This window comes from Ambystoma mexicanum, chromosome 8 (genome assembly GCF_040938575.1).
Source record: "Ambystoma mexicanum isolate Mex_15411 chromosome 8, UKY_AmexF1_1, whole genome shotgun sequence".
In the NCBI taxonomy this organism is placed as follows: Eukaryota; Metazoa; Chordata; class Amphibia; order Caudata; family Ambystomatidae; genus Ambystoma; species Ambystoma mexicanum.
The window spans coordinates 1,622,936,830-1,622,962,165 of record NC_090929.1 but is presented as its reverse complement, the minus strand read 5'-3'; the positions used below and the strand labels follow the sequence as shown (position 1 = coordinate 1,622,962,165).

At 46.6% G+C, this 25,336-nt stretch overlaps 1 protein-coding gene across 1 annotated transcript in view; it reads right to left on the bottom strand.

Moving 5' to 3' along the window:
* Nucleotides 1–25,336, bottom strand: part of ATRNL1 (attractin like 1) — a 2,575,823-nt gene that overhangs the window by 2,070,439 nt on the left and 480,048 nt on the right. The window contains exons 6-7 of the mRNA XM_069611898.1: nucleotides 13,405–13,579; nucleotides 6,276–6,363 (exon numbers count right to left, since the gene is read on the bottom strand). Of these exons, the coding sequence (XP_069467999.1) occupies nucleotides 6,276–6,363; nucleotides 13,405–13,579 (263 nt within the window). The remainder of the gene's footprint in view (nucleotides 1–6,275; nucleotides 6,364–13,404; nucleotides 13,580–25,336) is intronic.

Genomic DNA, 25,336 nt, shown 5'->3' with positions numbered 1-25,336 from the left:
AACCTTGTCTTTCTGCTTCTTTACAGGGCCCGACTCCGTGGACGATGGGCACAGCATTGGATGATGAGCGTGACGCCGGAATCAGGGTCACTGGTTTCCTGAAGGTGAGTATGTTAATGCAATGCGATGATGAACGCTAGCTTTCAGGAGGTGAGTATGCAGATGCAGTGAGATGGTGAACGCTGGCTTCCAGAAGTTAAGTAAGCTGATCCAAGCGGCAGTGAGCGTCACGTTGCATGAAGATGCAAAGTAACGCGAAGCATGGATCAGTGTGAGGGTGGGGCTTATATAGCCCTGGGCTGTTTAGCCACACCCTCGAGCAGCCTGGCTGAGCACGCCCTGCCCCACCTAATACTAGATGCACGTGCGGAGTGGGCCTGGAACATTCCCAATGATCTGGTCTTCTTCATGAGCCTGGCGCCCGAGAGGCGCCAGGACAAAGCTCACCTGGCTCCATGTTGTGCCCCATAAGGGGCTCTGGAGTACCCCATACGAGGGCGGATGGGCAACAACTGTGTCCCTGCCTGAGTGGCCATGACATGAGCAGGGCTCAGCTATGACAGGACAGATGAATGCTGGGGTCTGCTTGACTATCTATGCATCTGCTGTTACAAGATAATGCGCAGCATGTTGCTAGAGTTTTTACCCAATGTGTGCCTTGAAGTAACTATATCACAATCTGGCTCCAAATAGGATAACAATAAGATCCAGAAATAGAAGATAAAACAATGCATCCAGCTTATACTCAGATTGTGCCCCTGGCGCGACATGCAGCCTTCCCGCACCACACACGCTTCGAACAAGGCACAGCCAAAATTGGCCATCATTCCAATCCCTAAAATACGAGGCAGGGTAACCATTCTGAATCCGCTTACAGCGGGGGTGATTTGGGCTGCAGGATTCAATTTTGGATCCGAGTCCCCCCTCCGCACTAAACTCACAGTGGTAGAATCTCGGGTACCAGTCCAAGGCACCTAATTCCTGGAGCTCTTGGACTCCTGCCAAAGGGCCTGAACAATTGTTCTAAAATCCCAGAACTGTATTGCAGGAGAGTGGTAACAAGGATTCAGAGTCAACTGGGGTGTATTGCCCCCGAACAAAGCCCCTCAGAAACCTGGTGCCCTGTGTTACGAGCACACACTAACTGCAGAAGACCGACACTCTCCTGCCTGATGGGGAGAGGCGCTCCCCAAGTTGCAAACAAGACAGACTCTCACTACACTCCAGAAATCAGTCGGACAGTTTTGAACCATCCGGATACGACCAGAGGAAGGCTTAAATTGTGTATGCTTCATGTTGTCCATGTGTCTCGCTTTTTCAACTTTAAAGACCTTGGTGGGACCAAATTCAGAAAGGCGGCATTGGGAGTAAAAGAAACAGTATATTATGAAGCTTTATACTGCACCAACCACCACCATCTTGATCTTGCGGCGCTGGTATCTTGCCTGGGAAAATGGCATATCGTGCCCCCACCCGGCGGAACCAGGCTGTTGTTTGTGGAGGAAGAAGAAAGGATCACAGGGTACAGAGCGCAGGTGGCGAAAAGCAGGAATACGATAGGGACGGAAACTGCAGTAACCAACTGGGAAGATACGATGAAGTTGTGATAAAGGGATTAGGATTGCATGAGTAGGAGGGGTGTGTATGTGGGATGGTAGGGAGTAGATCAGGAGGAATGCAGATCTAGAAATAGGAGAAATAGGAATTCTCATGCTAACTAGTCTTTTCCTCCAGCAGCGGTGCTGGCTGGTCCTGTGGATGAAGTACTGTTAGTGGAAGCGTGGTTCGGCAACGGCTTGGAGATGTGCTCGGGCTGCCCTTGAAGTGTGGAGTCCAGAATTGCCAGGTACCATTTTTTAGGCTCCCGCTGCAAATCCCAGGTATAGAAACTGGGTGCACCAACTCTCAGATGTGCCAGCCAATCATACGCTGTGTAAAAAAGGGGATTGCAGGGAACAACATTGGGGAAAATGAGAAAACATACTTTTTTCTTAAAAAATGTATGATCATTTCTCTGATCAATTCCCTGTTCCATCGTGCCAACGCCATCAGATAAGGCCCGAAGCTTATCGAAAAGACCCGCCAGAAAGAGAGCGGGTCCATAATATCAGGCTGTGAAGGTGCGTTGCCTGTTGCATCTTTATTTATCGGGTATTTATAATGCGCCTATACAGCATATGGTGTTTCAAGGCGCTACAAGTCAAAAGAGGAGTGGGGGGACAGGGATGAAGAATAACAAAAACGGTCCTACTAGGCCTTGGGCCATTCGGATCCTGCAAGAAGTGCGACAACAGGGCTGGATCGGGCACAGTAGGGGTGTAGGCCCCGCCAGGCTAATACAGGGGGGAGGGAGCCGGGCAGGGCAAGTGCAGGTTACAAGTGAGAACAAAGTGCTTGGGCAGACTGGTGAGAATGGCCTGGTGCGCTGTAAGACTCAGAAGGCACCAGGCAGCCAGTCGAAATGCGGCAGAGGGTGACAATAGCATGGGAGGTGGAGAGGGAAGGAAGAGGAGAAAAGGAGGGTCTTGACAAGCTTCTGGAACTTAAGGAAGGGCAAGGAGGTCATTCCAGAGGGAGGCTCCTGCAGAAGAGAGGGATAAACCCCCCCCCCCCCACTCTCTACTTGGAGGAGCGTCTGACCTGCAGAGAGTTGTAACTGGCAGACTGAAGGGCTCTAGAGGCAAGGTATTTAGGAGAGAGAGTTGGAGGTAGCAGGGTCACAGGCCCAGAAAGATTTGTGGATTATGCAGAGGGTCTTGAACTCCATCCTCGCAACAACTGGGAGCCAGTGGAGAGAGGTTAGGGCAGGAGAGAAGCAGCCCCTGGGCTTGAGGCCAAGGATAAATCTTGTAGTCCTAATCTGGATTAGTTGAAGGGGGTGAAGGGAGGATTTCGGCAGATTGACCAAGATGCTGTTGCAATAGTCCAGCCTAGAGAGGACCAGAGCTTTGGAGACCATGAGCCTGATTACGAGTTGGGCGGTATCCCGGCAGTAGTACCGCTGGGATACCACCCAATGTTAATATCGTTAGCAACACCTGGTCCTTGCGCTATTAGTGTGGGATCACATGTTGGGCGATAACGGGAAATCCTCATTCCCCATTGAGTCCAATGGGACATTTTCTGTGCAATTGCCACGTGCTAATAACGCCAGTGGTAATTGCACCGAAACAGGCGCTAAATGGGATTTTCACCTCCAGCAAAAAGCTGGAAATAAAACAGCCCATTTAGCGCCCAATTCGTGATCAGGTGAGCCCTTAAATGTGGCGGCATTCACATTAACAACGCATTCAAGGGCTACTGCCCAACTCGTGATGAGCCCCAATGAGATTCTGGGGAAAGGTCAGGAAAGGGATAATGCCTCTGAGGAGGTGGAGCTGGAAGTGGGCCTTCTTAGCATGAGGGGTAAGGGAAGGGGCCCATGGAGGGCAGCCAGAGTGTAGGAGAGAAGGAGGGAACAGGGGTCCCAATGAGAAGGATCTCAGTCTTACTAGTACTAAGGCACAGATCATTAGCAGTGTGCCATGCCTGGATAGCAGTCAGACAGTCAGGAATGAGCGAGAAGGAAGGGGACGAAGTGGAGGGAAGTTTGAAAGAAAGCTGCATGTCGTCTGCATACCACTGGAAGTGAGGAGACAAGGAGGAGATAAAATGGGTTAGAGGGGCAAGGTGGATGTTGACAAGAGGATAGAGCCCTGAGGGACACCATAGTTGACCAGTGTGATGGGTGGAGAGAAAAGTGCCCAGGTCAGAGAGGAAGGAGGTCAACCAGTCCAGTGCCATGTCTGTGATGCCAAGGGTATCACAGAGCTGATTTATGAGGATGGCATGATTGACCGTATCAAAGACAGATGAAACGTCAAGAAGTATAAGAACGGAAGGCGAGTTGGAATTGAAATAGGAGAGCAAGTCTTTACGGGTGTTCAGGAGTGCAGTTTCCGTGCCTCTGTCTGCTCTGAAGCCAGACTGGTGGTCGTGGAGACAACCAGCAGATTCAGTGTGGTGGATAAGCTGTGAGTTGGCTAGCTTCACCAAGAGTTTGCCCATGAAAGGGTTACTGGAGATAGGAAAGTAGTTAGGAGGGCATGAGGGGCCAGCAGAAGGCTTTTTGAGGTGAGGGTGCACGAGGGAGTGCTTGAGGGGTAGCGGGAAGGAGCCAGTAGCAAAGGAGTGATTGCAGAAATCAGCCAAGGCTGGAGAAAGGGAGGCAATGTTTTCCTCAATAGTTCTAGAGGAGCAGAGGAGCACCTGTTTGGAGGAGAATTTCATAGAGAGGACTTGTCTAGAGACCTCATCCGGTGGTATGAATGAGAAAGAGGAGAGTACGAGGGAAGGGATTAGGGGGCCAAGGTAGGTCTGAGAGCAGGTGAGGGAGACGGGAGGGGTGAAGAGAAGAGTGAGGACAGGGTGTCCTGAGTTTTGGTAGTGAAGTGAAAGGCCAGTGCAGTGCAGAGGGTCAGGGATAGCAGAGAAGTGAAGATTGCAGTCGGATTGGCGAGCTCCTTGCAGATTTTGAACAGTTCAGCCATGTTGCTAGTGGCACCAGGGATGTGGGCTTGGATATAGCCTTCTTCTTTGAGCGGATGAGAGTCTGTATTGCCGTTGGAGGAGGCGGCAGGCCTGTCTGTCAGTCTTATTCCGAAACACTAGGAACGGTAAGGAAGACGTCCGGTATGACGCCAGTCCTTGCCACTCTCTCAGCATCAAAAACGAGGCAAACACAAATTAAGGTTTGAACTTTTGGGAACCAATGTAAATTTAGTTCAAATCGAAAGAATCGGAATTGACAAAGAGGAAACCAACACCAACCAAAAGACATATTCATCATTATCCAACTTATATACAAAAGCTAGCACATAATAATTTTAGTTGTGTATAAATAAGAGTCCAATATTGGACTATCCCTCCTGAAGATCTGTCAGACAGTTTAATGACAGTGAAACATGTGTAGTGGGTTTATTCATTTTGAGAAAATCTGAATTTTCAATAACAGTTTGAAAACAAATAACTAAATAAAAAAAACTTTGGAAATGACATGAGGACTTCTGTCTAAAGTTATAAGCAAGCAAAGCGAACTACTCACAGCAAAGCAGAAAAAACTATTAACAAATAGCGCGCACACAATCGGGTTCTACTATTCAGCATTAATTATTAGTTTCACTTTCGGATCAGCCTCAGAACTAAAACCCAAGTGCAGCTGCTTTTCAAGCACAACAATCTCTAATAAAATTCCAACATCAATAACTGTTAAAACCTTCAGAGTTCGCCATATGTTGTAAAAAGGCTGGTTTTGGACTTTCACCAGTCTGTCAGAGGATGTGCTCGAGGCCTGCTCCTTCCGCGCAGCAAGTCTGCACTTGCTTTTCATAGCGGGCAGGGCGGAATCATAGCAAGTGTTGCGCTTGGAGGCAGGCTTCATGCGCATCCTCATGACAGGGGCAAGAATATCCAGAGTGTTGGAGATGGAGAGGTGAAGGTTAGCAAGGGCTGTGTCAGCGTGAGAGTCAGTGGCCGGAGCGGGACGAGGAATGAAAGTGGCGGCAAAAGCAGCAACTGATATTAAAGAGCGGCTATGAAGTTAAGATAAATGCCATCCATAGAAAGAAACTTTCTATGGACCTCATTATGAGTATGCCGGTCCGGTAACAACTGTGCCGGTAAGCCACCGGCACCGTTGTTACCAGACCGGCACACCCAGAGTCCTGCGGGCGGGTGCCGTCCCTCCTCGCAGACTTTGAGAGAAGCACTGGCACCTTTTGGTTACGGTGCTTCCGTCCTCCCGATTCCCATTGAGTCCTATGGGACTCGAATGGGATTGGGGAGTAATTTTTTCTGGCGCCTGGCTATGGGGAATTACTGGGGCCACCGGGGCTATAATGTCCCGGTAATTCCCCATTGCCAGGCGCCGGAAAAAAAGCACGGACCCGGGGATCAAACCTGTGTTGCCTCGTGTCGTCTTGCTTCCAAGGCGAGCACGTTGCCTCTGAGCTATCCTCCCGGGACATGAGGCCCATGTATTTTGCGATATTTATAAATGTGCATCAAAGACCCTGTGTGTACAGATTCCCTAGGACAACATCTTGGTTCTTGACACATGATGTGACCGCCAACTTTACCTTAAAAAGAAATCTTCTCAAAAGAGCCACTTTTTGACTGGATGTCCAGTAGGACGGTAAACAATTAATTGTCAAAGCAATCGCATCACTATCAACTGTGGTGTGTGCCAAACAGAAGCAAAGAGCAACATTTTACAGAACAAAAGTGATGGGTCAAACCTGGTACAAAGCAAGGGAATGTCCATATCGCTGTAGGGGTCCCCGCAGGACGGGCACCACGTTCCATATGCTGCTTTCTAGGTTGTAGCTAAAAAACAAAACAGATAACAGAAGAAAATCGATATTAGAGAAAAGTCTTTTGGTTCCATGTCAAAATAGAGTCTGTTCAGATGACAAGATAAAGAAAAGACACACTTAAAATGGCTGCCAGTTTGTAGATTTCATTACTCAATCCAGCATGGTGTTCTTTGGAAGTATGCAATGCAAACCCACTCCATCAAGGGCCTGCAAGTATGGAGACCTCAGGGCATAGAAAAGTTGTGAGAATGCACCATCTCGTACCTCCTCCCACTGGCTCCAACTACAGCACTGGGCTGACATGGCCTGTTCTGCTAGACCCACCTTACTCTATTTGTCTAGAAAGTGTACTTGGGCTCCTCGCACCCCCTCGGGTATCTTGGATTTTTCTTCCCCTCATACCCTGCTCATTCTTGTGTCTTCCGTCTCTCTGGTGTTTCTTTTCCTTCCACCTTCCCATCCTATCTTTTCCTAGATAACACCAGTCCTCCACCATCATCTTCACAATAATCCCCTTTGTTCTTCCTGTAAGCTTCTCCCTCCAGCCTCCACGAGTTACCATCTCCAACCTCCTCCCACCTTTCTCTCTTTCGCCGATGAGCGGACTCCTCCACTCCCCAACAAATCTCCTCCTTCCGATGGTAACAATCTCTCCCTCAAGTCTCCAATACTCGCATCCTGCTCCCATCTTGGTACCCCTCTCTCGTGTCACTGTACACCAAACTCCTTACTCCAAGCATACTCTAACTCCCCACCATGACATACTGATCCGGCTGTGTTTTATAGGAGGGTCTCTCCTCCCCTTGGGTGGAGCTTAATGTTATTAAGAGTACATGTGTAATGAGGGATGTGTTGTTAGATGACTGGAACAACAGTTAGTGGTCACGTGAATTGGAAGGCTGCTGGCTTGAGGTTGCACGAGGGCCACCCATTATTTTGGATTCCACAAGAGCCCCAGTTTCCCCAGGATCCCTACTATCATTGCCTGCATGGGCCGAGACTCCTGCTTTCCCATCATGTGAATCTAAAGCTAGATAATGTCTTGGTAATGCGGGGGAAAGGTCTGGAATTAAACATTTGAAATACTCTCCTAGCATACTGCAGCATTATAATATTGAATAGGTACTACAAACTGCCATGTTTAAACAACTGTTTATTGCCTGTGCGAGGTGAGGCTTTAGGCTGTACTTGACATGTGCTTGCAATGAAGGCTCTTTGTCTAGTGTGTAGTTGTGATCGCCTTCACATCTCTTGCTTCTGACGAGTTTCCTTTTTGCATATGTAAATGTGTTTTAGGCTCCTGCTTTCTTGGGAAAGGCCACTTTAATAGACAAAGTCATCCTACTGTAAGCATGCACACCAGCCTCAGACCACGTGTGAACCTCAGAGGTATATTCAGCTCCACTAATGTATCACTTTATGCTGTCCTCTATGATAACACTGTTTCAGCATGTGAGATCGCAGCTGGTATCAAAGACTTGCATAGTGGGGCTTTGTTCCGTGCTTGTAACATTGTTTCAGTATGATTCCTTGCCCTGTCTGGACCTCCCCTTCCACTGAAATGTATGTGTTCCTTTCGGTATAAGAAAACCGTGCACGGAGGGAGTGGGTTCTCACTTGCATCCAAGTCTCCTACTGTTGTTGGTTTGTTTCGTCCTATTGCTCGAGTCCACTAATAAATTGTTCACCAATCCACCGGAATAGTCGGTGGTCATTTGTTCACGACAGTAAACATGGGGCATTTTCAGAGATGTTCAAACTTCTTTCACCGCTGGGAACTTGCACGTTTTGTATCCCCCCTGGGAGAATGTGATTTGGTTGTTCCCGCTCTCATGCATTCCTCTTTGAGAGCGACTTTGTAACAGTGGAAGTGCTGGCGTGAGAGGCTCCAGCATACTCATCAGGGACTTTGACATTGTTTCCTTAAAGGGAGAGTCTTCTTTTCCTATGTTAGAGGTTTGGGACTGGCCAGGGAGTTGGAGTGGCTCTCCGGGTGCACTTACTTTATGGGAAAGAACCCCCCTAAGGGCTAGACCCCCCCCCATTTTCTCTTTGCTATCCATTTTGTGATTGGGGCTGCCTAGGAGTAAAAGCATTGGGTGAATGATGGCCACAGTAACTACCCAGTTGAGTCACCCCCGACCCTCCCTGTGACTATCCTTCAGATCAGCACAAGGGTCAGAGGGTTGAATGCCCAGTGATCTCCCGGGGGTCTCTGTATCTCAACAGAATGGATGGTGGTAGGAAAGCCCTTGGTACTGTCCCCAGATGACTACAGGATTTGGTAGGGATGGTAAGGATGTACGTGACTCCGTGCCATCTGACCTAGTGCAGGGACCTAGATTGGGTGGTCTGGGTATCGCCCTTTTACCTAGTCCAGTCCCTCTGGAATTGCCTCCGTGCCCCACTCAGACTTGAGCCGGTCTTCCTTAAGTTCTATTCTCAACCTCTTTCCCTCTCTCCCTTCCTTGCTAAATCCACTTCTGCCGCTGTGTCTGGCGGCCTGGCCCCCTATGAGTGTTACAAGCTACCAAGCCCTACTTGGCCTGTCTATGCCAGCACTGCCCTTCTGGCCCCCGTCCCCGATTAGCAACCGCCCGAGTCTGATCCCCCCGTCCTCGCACTTAGTTGGTGGCCTTCGCCTCCAGCACCCCTCCCCTGGGCTCCCCTCTGCACTTTCCTAGTCCCTGGGCCATGCCTATCCCCTTCTCGTTACTGCACTTTCACCATCTGAATGTCACAAAGCCTAGTAGGACCCTTATTCTTGTTTATTCCCCCTGTTCCCTCCCCTTTTTTGCCTAGTGGCACCTGGAGACACTTTTCTGTATAGGCACCTTACAAATACTCAATAAATAAAATAAATAAGCCACTGTAGAACTTTCATCCTCTTGTGGGGATCTTATAGATCACGTGCCATGAAGTTGCAATGCATATTGATACATTTGAGTTCCATGACTGCAAAAAACATAGCTCAGTTTGTGACGCAATCGTTACAAAGATTTGTGTTCATATGCCAGATCACAGAACCAAAATCCTGCAAAGCCGATTCAGCCTTTCCTGTGTCTGGGGTTGCTAAATGTGCACGTATATGTACTTTTGTGATAGTAACACTTACTGGGCCTGATTTACAAAAGAGTTTTACAATGGTGCAATTCCATTGGTAAACATCTTGCAAATCAGGCCCACTGTATGCCACAAAGCAACATAGCTGATTTGTGTACTTTCCAAGTCAGTTCTTAAAACAATAGAGTATTTGACAGGAACTGGCAAACAATGTGGTCAAGTGCAGAAATTGCAGATTGGGGTCAAAACTCAGCTCCACCTCTTAACCAGGGTGTGTGATCCTGGGCAACTCATTTCATCTTGTTTTGCTAATCTTGTGAAAATTGACAGTCTGTGAGCTTTCGAAAATTGTCAGCCCCCAAGAGTCATTTAGTTCGGAAATATGCTCTTCAAAACATCTCAATCATTGTTTAACAGGCTACAGTGTTGCATTGTATATAACAATAGTGACCGTTGATATTGCACACCACAAAGACATGTGTTTCTTTACCGACTAATAGCAATACCACTTGAAAGCTATATCTACCGATTTCTATCCACAATCTATGCAATCTGTCTACATGCTTGAGCACATTTACATTTAGTGAGACTGCTTATCTGAGTCTTCGCTCTATGCCGGGGTGGGAGTATGTGTGTCTTTTTCACACGGCTACTTATCTGTGCCCTGCATCTGAACTACTATTCTCGTCACTGATATTGTTAAACTATGCCCTGTGCCTGTGCTTGTACTCTTGTCATGGACTGAAAATAAATGTCCCCTTCAAATGTTGCTTGTCAATTATTCGGATTCCAGCAAGTCTGAAGAGGGTAAGGGAAACGGGAGGGAGTACCCATGCATATTTTCATTGTGGTTGGGACAGAAGATCAAGCTATGGGTTGTGATCGTGATGGGGGCATGGGCAAGGGGAGCAACCATATAATCTGGATCCCATAAATTGTTTGATTTCGGGGCTGGGGAGGCCCAAAGAAGCCCAAAAATTCCTTACAATTGTCTTCTGGTCCTCTTTTCCCTAAATTAACATCTGTTTAATGTTATGTCAAATATTCATTTTCTTTTGCAAAGCTAAGTACAGTTGACAAAACATGTACAGTTCTGTGAAAGTATTTCCAATTTATTACTGGGACACTAGTCAAAATAAATTGCATTTCTTAAGCATTGTCTAAGTTAGCAAACTGTTTCCAAAATGTCCTATTTAAGCATTGACTAGGACCTACCCAGCACATATAGTGCACACAACAATGTAAATTGGCCAGGTAAACAGTCGGTATACAGATTCCATGCTGTAGACTCAATGCTTGGAGTTGAAATGAACTCCTTGTAGAAGAGACATACTGATTGATCACTGCTTAGGAAGTTATTTAAACATTCCAACCAATTGACAAGTGATTGAGGAATGGCAATAAAGCATTTCTCAGTCTAGGGTAGAGTTTAATGCATGTCCGTGTAAGGGTGCATGGCCAGGGCTCATTCAGATACTAACGATTTATTGAATACATGATTTATTGTGTGCTCTAGCACCTTGAAGCGTCTCATGTGCTAGATGGAATTACCAATAATGATCTCACACCCAAATAAACGGACATCCTCAAAGAATATGCCAAAGTACTACTTTATTGTCTGCTCGAATAAAGTCGGGCAATCTGGCGAACAACAAACTGTGGTCCACGCACTCACACTTCAATTTTGATTACACAAAGGTTTTATAACTGAACATACGGAGGGATTGGTTAAGGGAACATACATGCCTACATATCATAAGTATTAGTAATATCACTGGATGCCCCTTATCTAGTAGGCACACCTTGAACCACCTCTAAATACATTTAATACACATTATAGCAGAATAACAGCAGCGAGTTGGCCTGTGCAACATTGGACAACATGTTGCTACATAGACCCTCTGATTGGTTGGCATTCTCTCCCAACCTTGGACTTTCGGCTCGTTAGCAGCATGTAAGCAAAATGAAACTCAGGTGCAGAGAGCAACATCAGACTACTACCCACTTGTCCAATTATTCCATCATCTCTCATCGATCAGGCCCCAAGTCAAGACTTCATCTTTATAGTTGACCTTGCAGCCTGTTCTCTGTTCTGGAACTTTCAAGGGAGTGTAGTTACACCATTATCTCGGTCTAAAGCTGAATGAATAGCCCTTGTTTTCACCTTCTGAGTCACGTGTGAGGAGACCACGATATTGTCCATTTTGCTATTTGATTGAATTAAGCTGGGTGTCATTTCCCCTCTTGATATCTGGAGACTTACTCACTCCACCTTACAGAGGCTTTTAGCATCTTTGGCTGTCCAATACTTGACGCTTGCAGATGTTTTCTTCTTTGCTTAATCCAAGAGAAATTTGTCTTCCAGCGTCTCCAGACTCTGTCTCTGAGGTAGCTTGATTGGTTTCAACACGAGTCTGACGTCCATCTTTCCATCAATGCCGCCTTAGCCATGTTATGTTTTCTTCTGCAGCAAGCTTCTATACGGCTCAGCTGCCTTGCGTTTCTGCAGATATTCACTCGCTTCATCTATCCTCACTTATTTCTTTGGTGCATAGGATTTCTTTATATTCGATTACATGCTTCTCTTATCACTCCAATAAAATCTTTTATCTTCTAGTATTTTCAAAGAATTTCAGTGCATCTTTGTATCTTTCCCTCATGACATCATTCTGCTCTCGACAGATTTCACTTATAGCTCTTTGATGTCCAATGATGTGTACAGACATCCTTCCACCCCTTCAGTACGAGGGTACATTTTGTACAGTTGTCTGAGTGCATATCGTCTCTCATACACTCAATGCAGTATTGGGAAAATACCTGGAGTCTCGCATAGGGCTCTACTCCTGCTGTTCCAATATGATGGAGGTCTGGGGGCGGGAGTCTGGGATGCTGCGTCTTCCTGCTCCTCTTCAATTGTGACACCACTGCAGGGTGCTCTTCTGCCAGGAGTAGGGTGTCAAGGTGAAAGCGTGGGCTTCATATTTCTTAGCCATTGTGATTGTTATTTAATTTCAAATTTTCAGGAGAGTGATCAGTAAATGATGTCTAATTACTGGAGACTGGCCCTTGGACTGGAGGAGGGGTTCAGGTCAAAAAGCAGGACAGATAGCAGTGTTAAGCACTATGTACAGCCTGCGCATTTATATAGTTCCCCATGCAGTGAGACCTATACTCAAGGGCTGGTCCATTGCTTCTCATTAGTGCTTGAGAGCCTGCAATTGACCTCACATTCTCCCATGCACCTCACATCAGTGATGGTAAAAAGGCTGTACTGGGCTTTGGCACTGCCCAAGAAAGGGCAGAGGTAGAGCTCTCGACTCACTCACTTTACGGAAAAGAAGTGATTAAATGACATTACAGTATATATACTTAAGTAAATCAGTGCTTGATGGAGGCATCAGCTCCCTGGCTCTTTCCCAATCACCTCAGGTCCAGATGTGTGGAGGCTGTCGGTGTAAGGGCAAATAAACCTCCTTATTTTGCGGTAACAGCAGTTTTTGTAGCAGTAGAATTAATCGAAGGAGAATTCATCTAATTTTTTTGATCAAAAGGTTCCCCAAATATATGTGGGGGTGGGTTTAGGTAAATACAAAATGTAGGGGCTCAAGGCAGGACTGCGGGGAGCCTCCCCCCCACATATAATTGCAGCAAAATCAATAGATAAAATGATCATTTAAAAAAACATCAATTCTCCATCGATTAATTATTTTCGATAAAATCACACAGAACATTATTCTGCTCTTTGCCGGATCCTGGGTGCCATCTTTGTGAGGAGGAATTAGTGTTTTCAAGCCTAGCATAGAATCACATAGCACAGCATAGAATAATTTAGCATAGCATAACAAAGCATATAGGATATAAGCACGGTAAAATCAGGTTCAACAAAGTAAGCATTACCATCAGAATAAAGCACAAGCTTGGTTTTCACAACCAATCAAGAACTTTCAATATCCCCCGAAGAAAGCCTGGGATCTGAGCGGCCACTTACTTTAAGACCATCTGGAAGGAGCTGTAGTTAAAGGTATAGCCACCGATCACCCACATAAACTTCCCGTGCATCACAGCCTTGTGGGAGGCGCGACCCACCGACGGGCTGAAAGGTTTCACATTTGGCAGGGTCCAATAGGACTCGGTGGAGGGGACATTCAGCGAGCAGTCGGGACCTAAGGGGAACAGAGACAACAATGAACTGGTGACTCTTGTAGATGAACACACTGCATACACGAGGGAAACTGAAGGAGGTTAAAGAAAAATAAATAAAGAACCAATCAAAGGAAACAAGAAAAGAGACATTTCCTAAAATGGTCATTGGAGCTCAACCAGTCCTTTGGACAAACCTAAACTACATTCAGGGAAACGTAAGAGAGTCGCCACCCTCAGACTGGTATAGATGTAGGATAGGAAATGTGTAAACCTGCCTTATGGCCCACATACTACCACTGAGCAGTTCTGGACACAGAATAAATCAGGAGGGCGTGTGGATGTCACCGGAACCCTAACATGTCCTTTTTAGACTTAAAAACACATGTCATCCGCTATATTGTTGATGTTTTTGTACATTGCATGTACAATACATACATGCATATACATATATTCTAGAGCAGCAGACACCACCCTAGAGTTAAGATGAAAGCAATTTACATTAACTTATCCCAAAATTCTATCGCTAATACCTTTTGACTTGCTGGAAGGATCTGGGCGACATTTTCCCCCAAAATATGCCTGGCACAGGCCCTGGTCAACTGGACACACTTGCGGTAAAATCAGGACATGTCTTAAAATATATTAAACAACAAATAAGAGGTGCATCTACCTACTCTCATTTCAGAAAAAAAGCTGCCTCCATTGAACACGTGCACGGCGGAAACTGCTGGACAGATTTGAGCCAATGAAAAACAAGTTGGGTACAAAGCGTCCGAGATATTCCTTTTTTTGGTTTGATGTAAATCCATCCAGCAGTGCTTAAAAAATTAGACGGAGAAGAGGGTGCCCCCAGGACAAAATAAAAAGTATGCATCTCCCATGGTGCATTGCAGCACTGAGGCATTTCAGAAAGGAAAATACACCACTTTCGTTTTTGCTCGATGCAAGCCACTGCTGCGGTAACCCTGCAAGAAGGGGAAAGAGAAAAGGGCTGAAGGAGGGAAAGGAGGGGCTTTACTTTAAGGTGGAGGGGGGGGAGAGGAAACGAGGACCAAATGGTTAGGTGGGCTCCATGGGGAGGGAAGGAGAGCCATTTTGAGTGGGATCATTTTTGTCCTACTTCGGAATCCCGCGAGATTCCAATCTAAACATTGGAAGGCACAATTGGGGGAAAAAAAGCGTGCCACAGGAAAGAGCGGGGGCGAAGAGGATAATTGGGCTGGGTCAGGAGAGAATGATAGTGGAGGACCTCAAAAGGAGGAGGAGTGGTGCACACAGAGTGACAGTGCTGAGGGGAAGACATTCATTGTGGTGTGTTTACACATTTACGTGGCAATCGTAAAATGCTTCGTTTCAGCTGGAACAATTCCAACAGCACTGCAAGGCAGCATCAGGAGGATCCCAGGTATGTTTCCATGGGAAAATGATGGGGAAAAATACTGAGGGAAAGAAAGAAGGGGGGTGTAAGGTAATGGGCAATGTCCAGTGGGACATGGTCATTTAGAACTGGAAGAGGTCGGAGCCACAGCCAGTGGGCCATGGTCTTGTGGCCCAATTGGTTAAGGCCATAGCCAGTGGGACCATGTTATTTACTAGTGAGGGGGATATGGGCCATGCTTACAGACCATGGCCACTGGTCACTGCAGTAGCCATGGTTTGTATTGCAAATTCTTGCAGAGAGGCCAGTGGTCTTGTACCAAGGCCACTGTATTATAATAATAATTATTATTATTATATCATAATTGTGTTTTTTTAACGCGCTTAATACCACAGAGGTTTCTAAGCACAGACCTGGTATTCAAACCTGTGTTGCTCTGCGTCGTCTTGCTTTCAAGGCGAGTGGGTTGCCACTGAGCTATACTACCAGTGACACTGTACACTCAACAATTTGCAACAGAGGCTGTGGGCCATGGCCAGTGAGCCATGGATAAGAGAAAAACAGCATTAAAAAAAACTCTTGAAATTCAGTGAATAATCTTTAGTTCAGAGAGACGAAAAATAAACCAGATTATCTCAACAAAACCCTAAAATTCGGTAGATCCAGGAAGTGTTGACCATCTCAACTGGCCCAGGAGCTCATACAGCAGATCACAGCAGGGGTCAACACTGAGATGAGTAAATGACATTGGGTGACATCTACTGGGTAGGCTGCAATTTAAGATAATTGCCATTTCCTGCACCTGCTGAATTTCATGGAGTCTTGTTGCGATTAACTCGTTTATCTCAACTGTCTCTTAACTAAAGGTTTTTCCACAGAATATACACACATGCCCACACCAATTCTTCCCATTGGTTGGGTAAATGGTGTGCAATAAAGCTTAGAAAGAAATATAAATGTATGCATTCCCCATTAACTTGGTGGTTGAATAATGTTGCACACTAATCCCTAGTTTGTGGCAAGAAGCATACATCATGTATGTTTTCAGTAGCAATTTTAGTTGAAATGGTTTTGTTTTTCAATGTTTAACTGCTCTTTTAAGGAGCCTATTTTTCTGCGGGACTATGCGGCTTTCTCCAGAATGCAGCAAAAAGTGCAAAGCACAGCCTGTTTACAGCTATGGATGTGCTTAGTATTCATTTAGGGGCAACCTGCTGATTAAAGACAGTGGGCCTCATTACGAGTATGGAGGCAGCCATGGTGCTATTAGCGCCATGGCTGCCTCCATACCGGGCGCCAAACACTTGTGTGTAGGCACGTTACAAATGCCATATCATATCATATATCATACCAAAACCGGGTTCTGTGAATGAGGAATTACCAGGTCATTCCGACCTTGAAGGACCCGGTAATTCCTCATGCACAGAACTAATCCCCATTCCCATTTGAGCCCCCATAGGGCTCAGTGGGAATGGGGAGGGAGCTAATAATGGGCACGTTAATAACGGCCCGTTATTAGCTCCCTGTTCCCCTCGCGGGACCCGCTAAGGATGCCTGGTTTTACCAGGCGTCCTTACCGGACCCCGCAAAGGGAACCTTGTAATTGCACATCCCGTAATGAAGGGTGCCGGTCCCGTACCGGCACCCTTCATTACAGGAGCAAAAGCCTCATAATGAGGCCCAGTGAATCAATTGCATTAGTTCACAGCTTCTGTCTGTAATGTCCAGCCAACAATGGACAGCAAAGTCAGTTACTGTTATGAAGAGAAAATGACATGTTGTCTTTTGGTTATTTAAGGCGATTGTCCATCTTAATGTTCTAGGCGGATCAATGGTTGGATTATAGAAAATAAATTCATGGGAATGATATGTCCAAGGATTATCAGCATGTATGATCAATAAGCAATTTTTGGCTAAAAAGCCACATCAAAGAGCCACCCAGAGCCATCGCAGGTAGTTTACCTCCAGTTCAGCGCCACTGAGCAAAGCAGTGTGGGTATTGAAATAAGCTGAAAAGCATGCATTGTTGCTCCAGAAAATTGTCTTGGTCTTTTGGGGTTGGGGGTTGGGAGGGGGAGGAGAGGGAGTACTATTTTACACCTATTATTACCAACCAAAGACAGACTTTGCTCAAGTATATACAAGTAGAATAGTGCCTTTGAGCCAAGTCACACATTCCTCAACGCCACCTAGTAGCCATCTCTGCAAGTTCAGCTCCAGTTCCGAGCCCCGTCAGCAAGGCATTCTGGGTATGCACATTAGCCAAAAAGCAAACCCTTTTCTGGTGAAAAGAGTTTTTAAACCTGCCATAACTTTCTGGTGTTTTGAAAACATGGCCCAATCCTCCAACCACAAGGCTGTCAGGACTATACTGCACTGATGATCTCTAATAAGGGAGAAACCAGGTATCTAGGAATGGGGTTGTCCTGACAGTCTTGCAAAACCTCTGTCTTGGGTTGATTAAGCTTTGTATAAAGCAGCACTGCCCTCCAGAGGCAAAGACAATTTCCTGGAGTAAAAGGCTTGCATTTGGTAAAACAAATGTTCCCTGTTGCCACACTTCAGTCCTTACAAATAAAATAATGAAATCATGTCTTGATTTTTGGCTAGGAGGAAGAATTATGGGGAAGCTAATAAGGTTACACGTTTATCTTGTGTTCGAATTGAAAAGAGTGGTCACAGTTGGGACCTTCGTTAATAAAAAATTCCACCCTGGGGGCGGTGTCTTACGTGAAGTGGTTACAGCGTCTATGGTAAGAACTCATGGGCTCTCCCATCTCCTGGAGTTTGGGGAGGGAGTCCTATCTCGTTTGATCTTCCAAGTTGTCTCGTTGCAGCTGGACTGTGGGGTGTTCAGGGTTCCCTCCCTGGCCTGGGGCCAATGAGTGTGCACAAGCCACCAGGCCTGGGCGAGAAGCACTAGAGCTACGACAGGATTAGGCTTCTAAGCACTGCAAAATTACTGCCCAAGAACCGCAACAATACAAAATGACAATTAATTGACCAGCATCACAAACCAATATTGTTCACAGTCATGAAAACTATAGCAAAGCAGAATGTGTCAAATGCATTGCTTCTGCATCCCTCACCCAGAATGCTCAGCACTTTGAAAGCCTGATTCACAGAGAAGACCCTACATGCGGGGGAATGCAGGCAGGGGTCTGTATCTGGCCCCCTTTACATATCAAAGTGACAGCAGTGTCACCAAGATATTCACAGGAAACCAGCCCCCAAGTGATGGAGAGCTCGGACCAGCTGATCATCCACTGGGGGGCTTGGTGGATGTGTGCCATTGCCAGGCTTTACAGGGCCTATACATTATAAAGCACGATTTAAAATGTTCACACCAATCTCAAAGGTTGAAATGCAAAAGAAAAAAAAAGAAAATCTCATGGCTTATGTGAGAGTTTCTGATTTGGGCTTTGAAGTGACATATAAACACTGTCTGCATTATGATTGGGCAGGCCAGTGTGACAGTCAGAGGGCCAACCTTGTATCCTGTCCACAGTCTGCCTGGCAGGAAGCTGATATACACCTTAACCCATCCACTTAAACATCCTAAGTGTTTGTGGTTTAAGGAGAATAATTCATGCACGCAGCGGTGGTGGGGTTTACAGACTAACCCGACAGGATTCTCCCCAAGAACCCCACCAGAGAGCCTCTTTAAATCAGATAATGGCTGTTAGATGGACCATCACTTAAATCCCTGAGAGAACAACTGGTTGGTAACTACCAGCTCCCAAAGAAACAGGAGATTCTGGACTGCATCTACCAGGATGCATCATGTTTAGAACACCAAATCCCAGAGTGGATTCCGGGATATCTACCAGGGAGTCACAGGGAGATAGGCAATGGGGAAACACTAGCATATTCAGAGATTTCTTAGAGAACAGGTGGGGTTCCAGGAAGGGGGGGCCCTAACTCATTCCACCCGCCCCCCCACTCCAGCAGCAGTGTTTGTGAAGGAGAACAATTTCACTCTCTACTGCAGCTATGGCATTTAAGGAGAGAAATTGTCCTTCCCACTTTCCAAAGGGAAAAGGATTTTAACAGGTGGGAAACTTTCCTGTCCCGGGTGATGGCTTTCCAAACACGTAACCCTCTAACATTTAGGTAACCGCCTGGAGGCACGTGAGGAGCAGAGTTGGAGACCAACACCAGCTCCAGCATCGGCGATGGAGTTCAAGAAATCCAAACTGTTGGCAAGCCTTTTAAAGGCTTCCTTGCCCTGGCTTGGATTAGGAAACCAGTTATCCAATCAATTTAAATGCGGTCTCCCACACATGGGAGGGTTGTGAGCTCTTTAAATTGGAGGTTAAGAATCACAGCATCCCTGGGCTGGGGGCAGAGGATAGGAGTTGTTGAAGAAACTGGAGAGCACTAGAGAAGGGGGGGCCTTGAGCCCATAAGAGGGGTGAGCACCATTTAAGGAAGAGATGAACCCCTGAAAACGCAAAAGAGAGGTGTAGTACAGTGAGGAAATGGTAGCCCATGGAAGGGGTTCTCCTCCGACAGGAAGGGGGAGGAGAACCCCTTGAGCCCAGAAGAGGGGTGTGGCTCCGCTGAAGGGGAGGGAAGCCCGTAATCCCAGAAGAGGGCTTTACTCCCGCGGGGAAGAAGAGATCTCCTGAAACCCTAAAAGAGGGGTGCACTCCAGTGAGTGAGAAGGGTGTCCCTTAAAGGCCAGAAGAAAGATACCCCAGCGACCCTCGACCCACGGGGGTGGAAGTGAAAAGTTTTAAGATAGAGAGTGATTTTAATCCACAGAAGAGGGAATATGTAGCAAAAGAGAATCACCCCTTTGGACCCCTGAAGAGGGGTGTGTGCTGGTGAGGAGAGGGAGAAAGTTACTGAGATCCCCAGATGAGGAGACGTGTAACAGGGGGGGGGGCTTTGCCCTGAAAGAGGGGAGTAAGTAGCAGAGAATTAGAGCCCCAGTGCTGGAGAGGAGTTTTGTGGCTCTTGCCAAAGGGGATGAGCCCCGAAATATCACGAGAGAGGTGCACAAAACGGGATAAGGACAGAGCGGTTAAACAACCTGTGGAAGAAGAAGCATGCAGACACTTCCGGTGTGGAACCTTCTGCATGCCTCGGTGTGCTGTCCTTCGCATATAGTCCAGAGATGCACTATCACGTTTTCCAAGGACCATTATGCCACATCCATCCTGAAACAATTTCCATGCAATAGTTTTAGTGTGGCTGAATAAAACCCTTACACAATATTCCGGTGTCAGTAAGTGTGTGTTCCCTACATCTTGTGACACCAGGCACGGGGTTAACAGTGGCAGAGGAATCACTGACAATAGAATACGTGACAGTCACTCTTGCAGCATGCCCAGACTCATGTAACAGGGGGGCACAACTGGGCTTTCAGCCGCAGGCCACCCCCAGAGGCGTTGCTAGGGGGGGGCTTAGGAGGCTATAACCCCGGGTCTTTTGGTTGTAGTCCTGGATAGAAGCTCAGGGCCTACAGCTAAAAGGCTAGCTAGCCCCGAGTCCCGGCATTAGCGTAGCCCCGGATCTTTTCCAGACCTAGCAACACCCCTGGCCACCCCCAACAGAAAGTCGTCTTTCCACTGGCACGAGGCCTTGGCCCACGCGCGCAAGTGGGACACCTGTCCATAGAATAAGGACCTATGCATTTATCTCAGCCGTGCCCACAATAAGCACCTTCCTGAAATCTCAGACTTCTCTTCGGTGCAGTCTTGATGGCTCTCCCAGGGGAGTCTGGAGACAATTACACCCATTTTCATTTGTCCCCAGAGAGGGACCAGGACCGACGCCGCTCGATTCCTGATAGTTACTGCTCCAGATGTTTCCATGCCATTATCACAAGGATTCGAAACCAGATGTTCGTTTGAAGACTCTAGCGCCCCCCGTCACAAACTCCGAAATGACAAATGATAGGCCAACAATCGTACGGTCCGCTAATTTAGCGCATGGCTACCAGAAACGTCTCCAGGCCAGAGAACCTGCTGTGCTGTTTCTCTTCTGCTAACTATGCAAGAATCTGGCAGAGTGATCTGTTGCAGCTATTTCCCCAACATATAATGAACAGCACCTGGCCTCTTTGGACGGCTCCGGCTGTTCTGAAATTGCCTGCAGCCTCCACAGTTAAAGCAGGCCACGTTTTCCAAGAGTTTACACATATTTATAGGCATTTAGACCAGAGCTATACTAAGGACGCTTCGGAAATGTCGCTCTTTTCAAGAAACAGAATCTTGTTAAATAAAGGTCTTTCCTGGGATGGTCGCGCTGAAAGGGCATTTGCGGCCCCGATCCCCACTTTTACCTGTGGGTCAGTTTATTTATTTATTTGCATTTTTAAAGCGCTCACACAGCCCGGGGGCATCGAGGTGCTGTTACAGGAATATGTCATTTAATTGCATATTTATCACATGCTTAATACCCAGAGGTTTCTAAGCGTGGACCCGTGGGATCGAACCTGTGTTTCCTCGTGTGGTCTTGTTTCCAAGGCGAGCACGTTGCAGCTGAGCTATCCTCCCAGTTTAGCACAACCCAGTGCTTGTAAACCCCTTTTTTGAAGGGATTGATGTCTCAAATGCAGCTATGGGGGCAGTTCTTTGGCAGAAGCAGAGGATGATAGGGTGCAAAATCAGGTTTTCTGCCATCTTCAGACCTGGTCTCCCCGTGCAAGTAATAGATCCTGTCGTTGAGGTGGCCTGGGGTTGTGGAGGCATGAGTGTTGTGTTTGGTTCCTATTTGAGATTTGTGCAAAAAACAGCAATTAGCATTTTAATTTTTACAAAGGGCTATTTGTTGACAACCTCCTCAAAACAGGCGTCTATTTCACTCAGTGTGACTTTGTTATAATGTGTATTCCTTGGTCTAACAATGACAAAATGAATACTTTGGGCATTATCTGTAGTTGAATCATGGGGCTAGGTTGCTTTGGACCAATTTGGCCTCTGTCCACACTGTGAACATAGCACTTTCTTTTTATTGGCCAAGGTTAACGAAGACTTGGAACTTGATGATATGTAGTATCTTCCCTTCTGCCTTCATAGTTAAGACAGTTACAAAACACAAGTCTAAAACATCAAGAAGGTGTGTTGGGCGTGTGGCCTGGGTGTGGAATATGCCCTCTGCTCTGGCTATCACCCCGAAGACATTGGTCAGACAGAGAGGGTGAACAAGACTCTAGAACATTATTTAAGCTGTTCTGTAAATGACACTGAGACAAAGTGGAAGAGGTTTTATCATAGCAAAGTTACCATATATTACAGACTATTGTAAAAGCCTGTGTACACAGGCCAACCCCATTTAAAGCGGCTTCATGGATGCATTCTTAATGAACTCCCTCTGTATGGGAAAAAAATAAAGGTATTTTTTTATATTAGAGAAACAGCGCTTAAGCAAAAGCTTATAAAAAAAAAAATATATATATATTAAATGCATGTGTTTGATTAGTGTAATATTTTCATTGTCATAGAACGTTATCAGTGGGATACAGACGCTACACAATGTTTTCATTCACACAGTAGGACCACTATATATCCTAAGGCAACAGCTCCCATTAGCGGTGACAACAGGCGAAGCAGGCAGTCTCTACTACGCATGACTGCATCGGACAAACATACACCTGGCCTTTTATTATATAGGATAGATCATTCTGATACTCGGGTACTGATTTTCTTTAGCTGGCATGGTATGTCCAAGTAAGTGTTTATTTACAGATGCCATTGCAAACTATCAACTAGGTCCCCCTTCCAAAAACCTTTATTTATGTTTTACACGAAACTCGGGGAATGGTTAATGAGAGTCTGAAAGAGTCAAATAAGGCCATGATTCTTTTTTAATGCTTCTATGAGTCCTAGTAATGATTATTTTGTGGATGAGCAGTAAATGATGTTAAAGAATGCAAGTAGGTTTACAAAGGATGCTGGGAGAACCTGAGCCTAGCACCAGCTGACACAAAGTTCAGAGTAAGGGGCCCTACGTTGAGAGGGATCTTGCATCATCTTTAAAAGCTGTGAGACTCACTGATGTTTTTTTCAGATGTCCTTTTTGTGTAAAGGTACCATTTCCCATTCTGAATTTATTTTATTTATTTATTGAACATTTGTATGGTGCCTTTACATCCAAAAGTGTGACCAGGTTACACAAGACACAAAAAGGGGGGACACTAAGGAGAGGAAACAACAATAATGGTCCTACTAGGCCTTGTGACATTCGGATCGTGCAAGTGCAGTATCACGAAGTGCACGGGGAGAGGGTGGGTCAAGACGAGGGTAAGGGAGAGGGTGGAGAGGGAGACGCACAGGGGGCAGGCCTGGGCAAATGCTAAAGGATGCCCAGGATGGCAAGTGCAAGGGGGAAACAAAGGTGAGGAGGGGCCAAGTGCAAGGAGGGGGGGCAGTCTAACCTCAGAAGGCAATTCAGGGAAGGGTGCTGAAGGGCAAGTGCTGGTAGGAAGGGGTGCAGGGAGACTGGTTGGGGTGGGGGGGACCTGACCCCAGGGTTCATGAGGGAGCACCGGCAACCAGTTGCAGCAGTAGGAGGAGACTAGCAGGGGAGTGGGAGGGGGAGAGAGAAGGATGAGGAGAAATGGAAGGTCTTGAGAAGTTTCTGGAACTTAAGGAGATCCGACTCAAGTCAGATAGGGACAGGGAGGCTGTTCAGATGGAGGCACCTGCCGAAGAGAGAGATCTACCCCCCCCCCACTCCCTGCTTTGAAAAATGCCTGATCTGCAGAGAGTTGGAGCGAGAGGACCGAAGGGCACTAGCAGGGATGTATTTAGCGAGAGAGAGTTGGATGTAGCGAGGTCCCTGGCCCCAGAAAGCCTTGTGGATGATGCAAAGGGTCTTGCATTTGATCCTTGCAACCACCGGGAGCAAGTGGAGAGATTTTAGGACTGGAGAGATGCTGTCCCTGGGCTTGAGTCCAAGGATAAGCCCTCGGCATGCCAAGGATACAGAATTATATATCCTGTTGCTGTGATGTCATAGCAGAGGATTAGGGAATTCATAATCATCTGTTGAGACATCATGGCAGAGAAATGCAGCATTGTGTGTGCCAGGTATATTTTTCCACTTTTTATGTTTCTGTGGGGCAAAGAGACGGTGTGGGGGGCCACAACATTTCTTTATGTTGTATATAGTCATCTCATGCCTCTCCTCTACACCCCTGCAATGATGATCGATGGGGACAGTGCACTGGGTCAAAAGGGAGTACGGGGGAGCAATATACAATGAAGCATAATAGATGGGTAGCTTTAGACTATAGGGTCTATTTCACCTCTGTTCAGAGTGACGTCATTGAAAACTCTAGCTTCTCTCTCGTTGCTCAGATGTCACTCAGAAACCCCTCACCCCCCTGCAATATATCCCAGTTTATTTATTGCATGTATTGGTCACTTGTTAGGCACTTATACAATTAGCAAAACCGTTTCAAAGTGCCAACAGTGCAACAGGGTGGGGACAGGGGAAGGTAGACCATGAAATACAAAATAGATAAATAATTGAATTAATAGTACAAAGAAATCATGAGAATAAAAGGGAGGGGAGACAAACCTACTATGCCTTGTGAGTGTTCAGAACGCGCAAGTGCAGAGGAGAGGGGAGTAAGGGATAGGTGTTGGGGTGCTCAGGTGAAGTGCTAAGAAGGGAAAAGGTAAGTCCAGCCTCCCGTGGGGAAGGTGAGCCTAAGAAAGTGCAGTAAATAGACAGCGGCTGGGATGAGAGATGTAGGGGTCAGGACCCCAAGGATATAAAAGGGCCCTGCACATCAGTCACACTACTGTATGATTAGCAGGGAAGAGCTGTTCATAGCTATCCATCCACAACTCTAGAGGTTTCTGATTTCCAACTCATTTTCCCCAGAAACACAGACGTTAACTCACCTTGAATTTGTGACACAACACTTAGTTGCAGGAGGTCACAGTCAGCAAGAGAAAGCCTAAGATTCCAAGAAATATAACTCCTCTTAGGATAAGCCCATATTGTGGAGTAACACATCCCCTCTGGATATACACCCTGCCCAAGGGGGTTATACAGAATTGGTCCTATGAAAGTTAACCTTTTGAAAGATGCAAGTTGGGGGTCTCCTGTTTTACTAGAAGAGTTGAGGTTGTTATGGGGACCATAGGGCAGAGGTCTGGAATCAAAGCAACTTTGTAGGTCTATCCTCAGAGAGGGGCTGCAGAGCCAATCATCCCAATAAGGGAGACACTATTAGCTTTGTGGCTGCTACGGATGCACTGTGGCACCAAGGTCCCCTACTTCTGAAGGAGCCCTCCCCCAAGTCTCTAAGACACAAAGAGATGTGGTTGCATGTCATGACACGGGACAGGTGGCATTTAGCAGTCACAGCTAGATTGGCAGGGGGGCATATGTCCTCCCTGTGAATTCTGGGTCTGCCTTTTATCTGCAGCTGTGA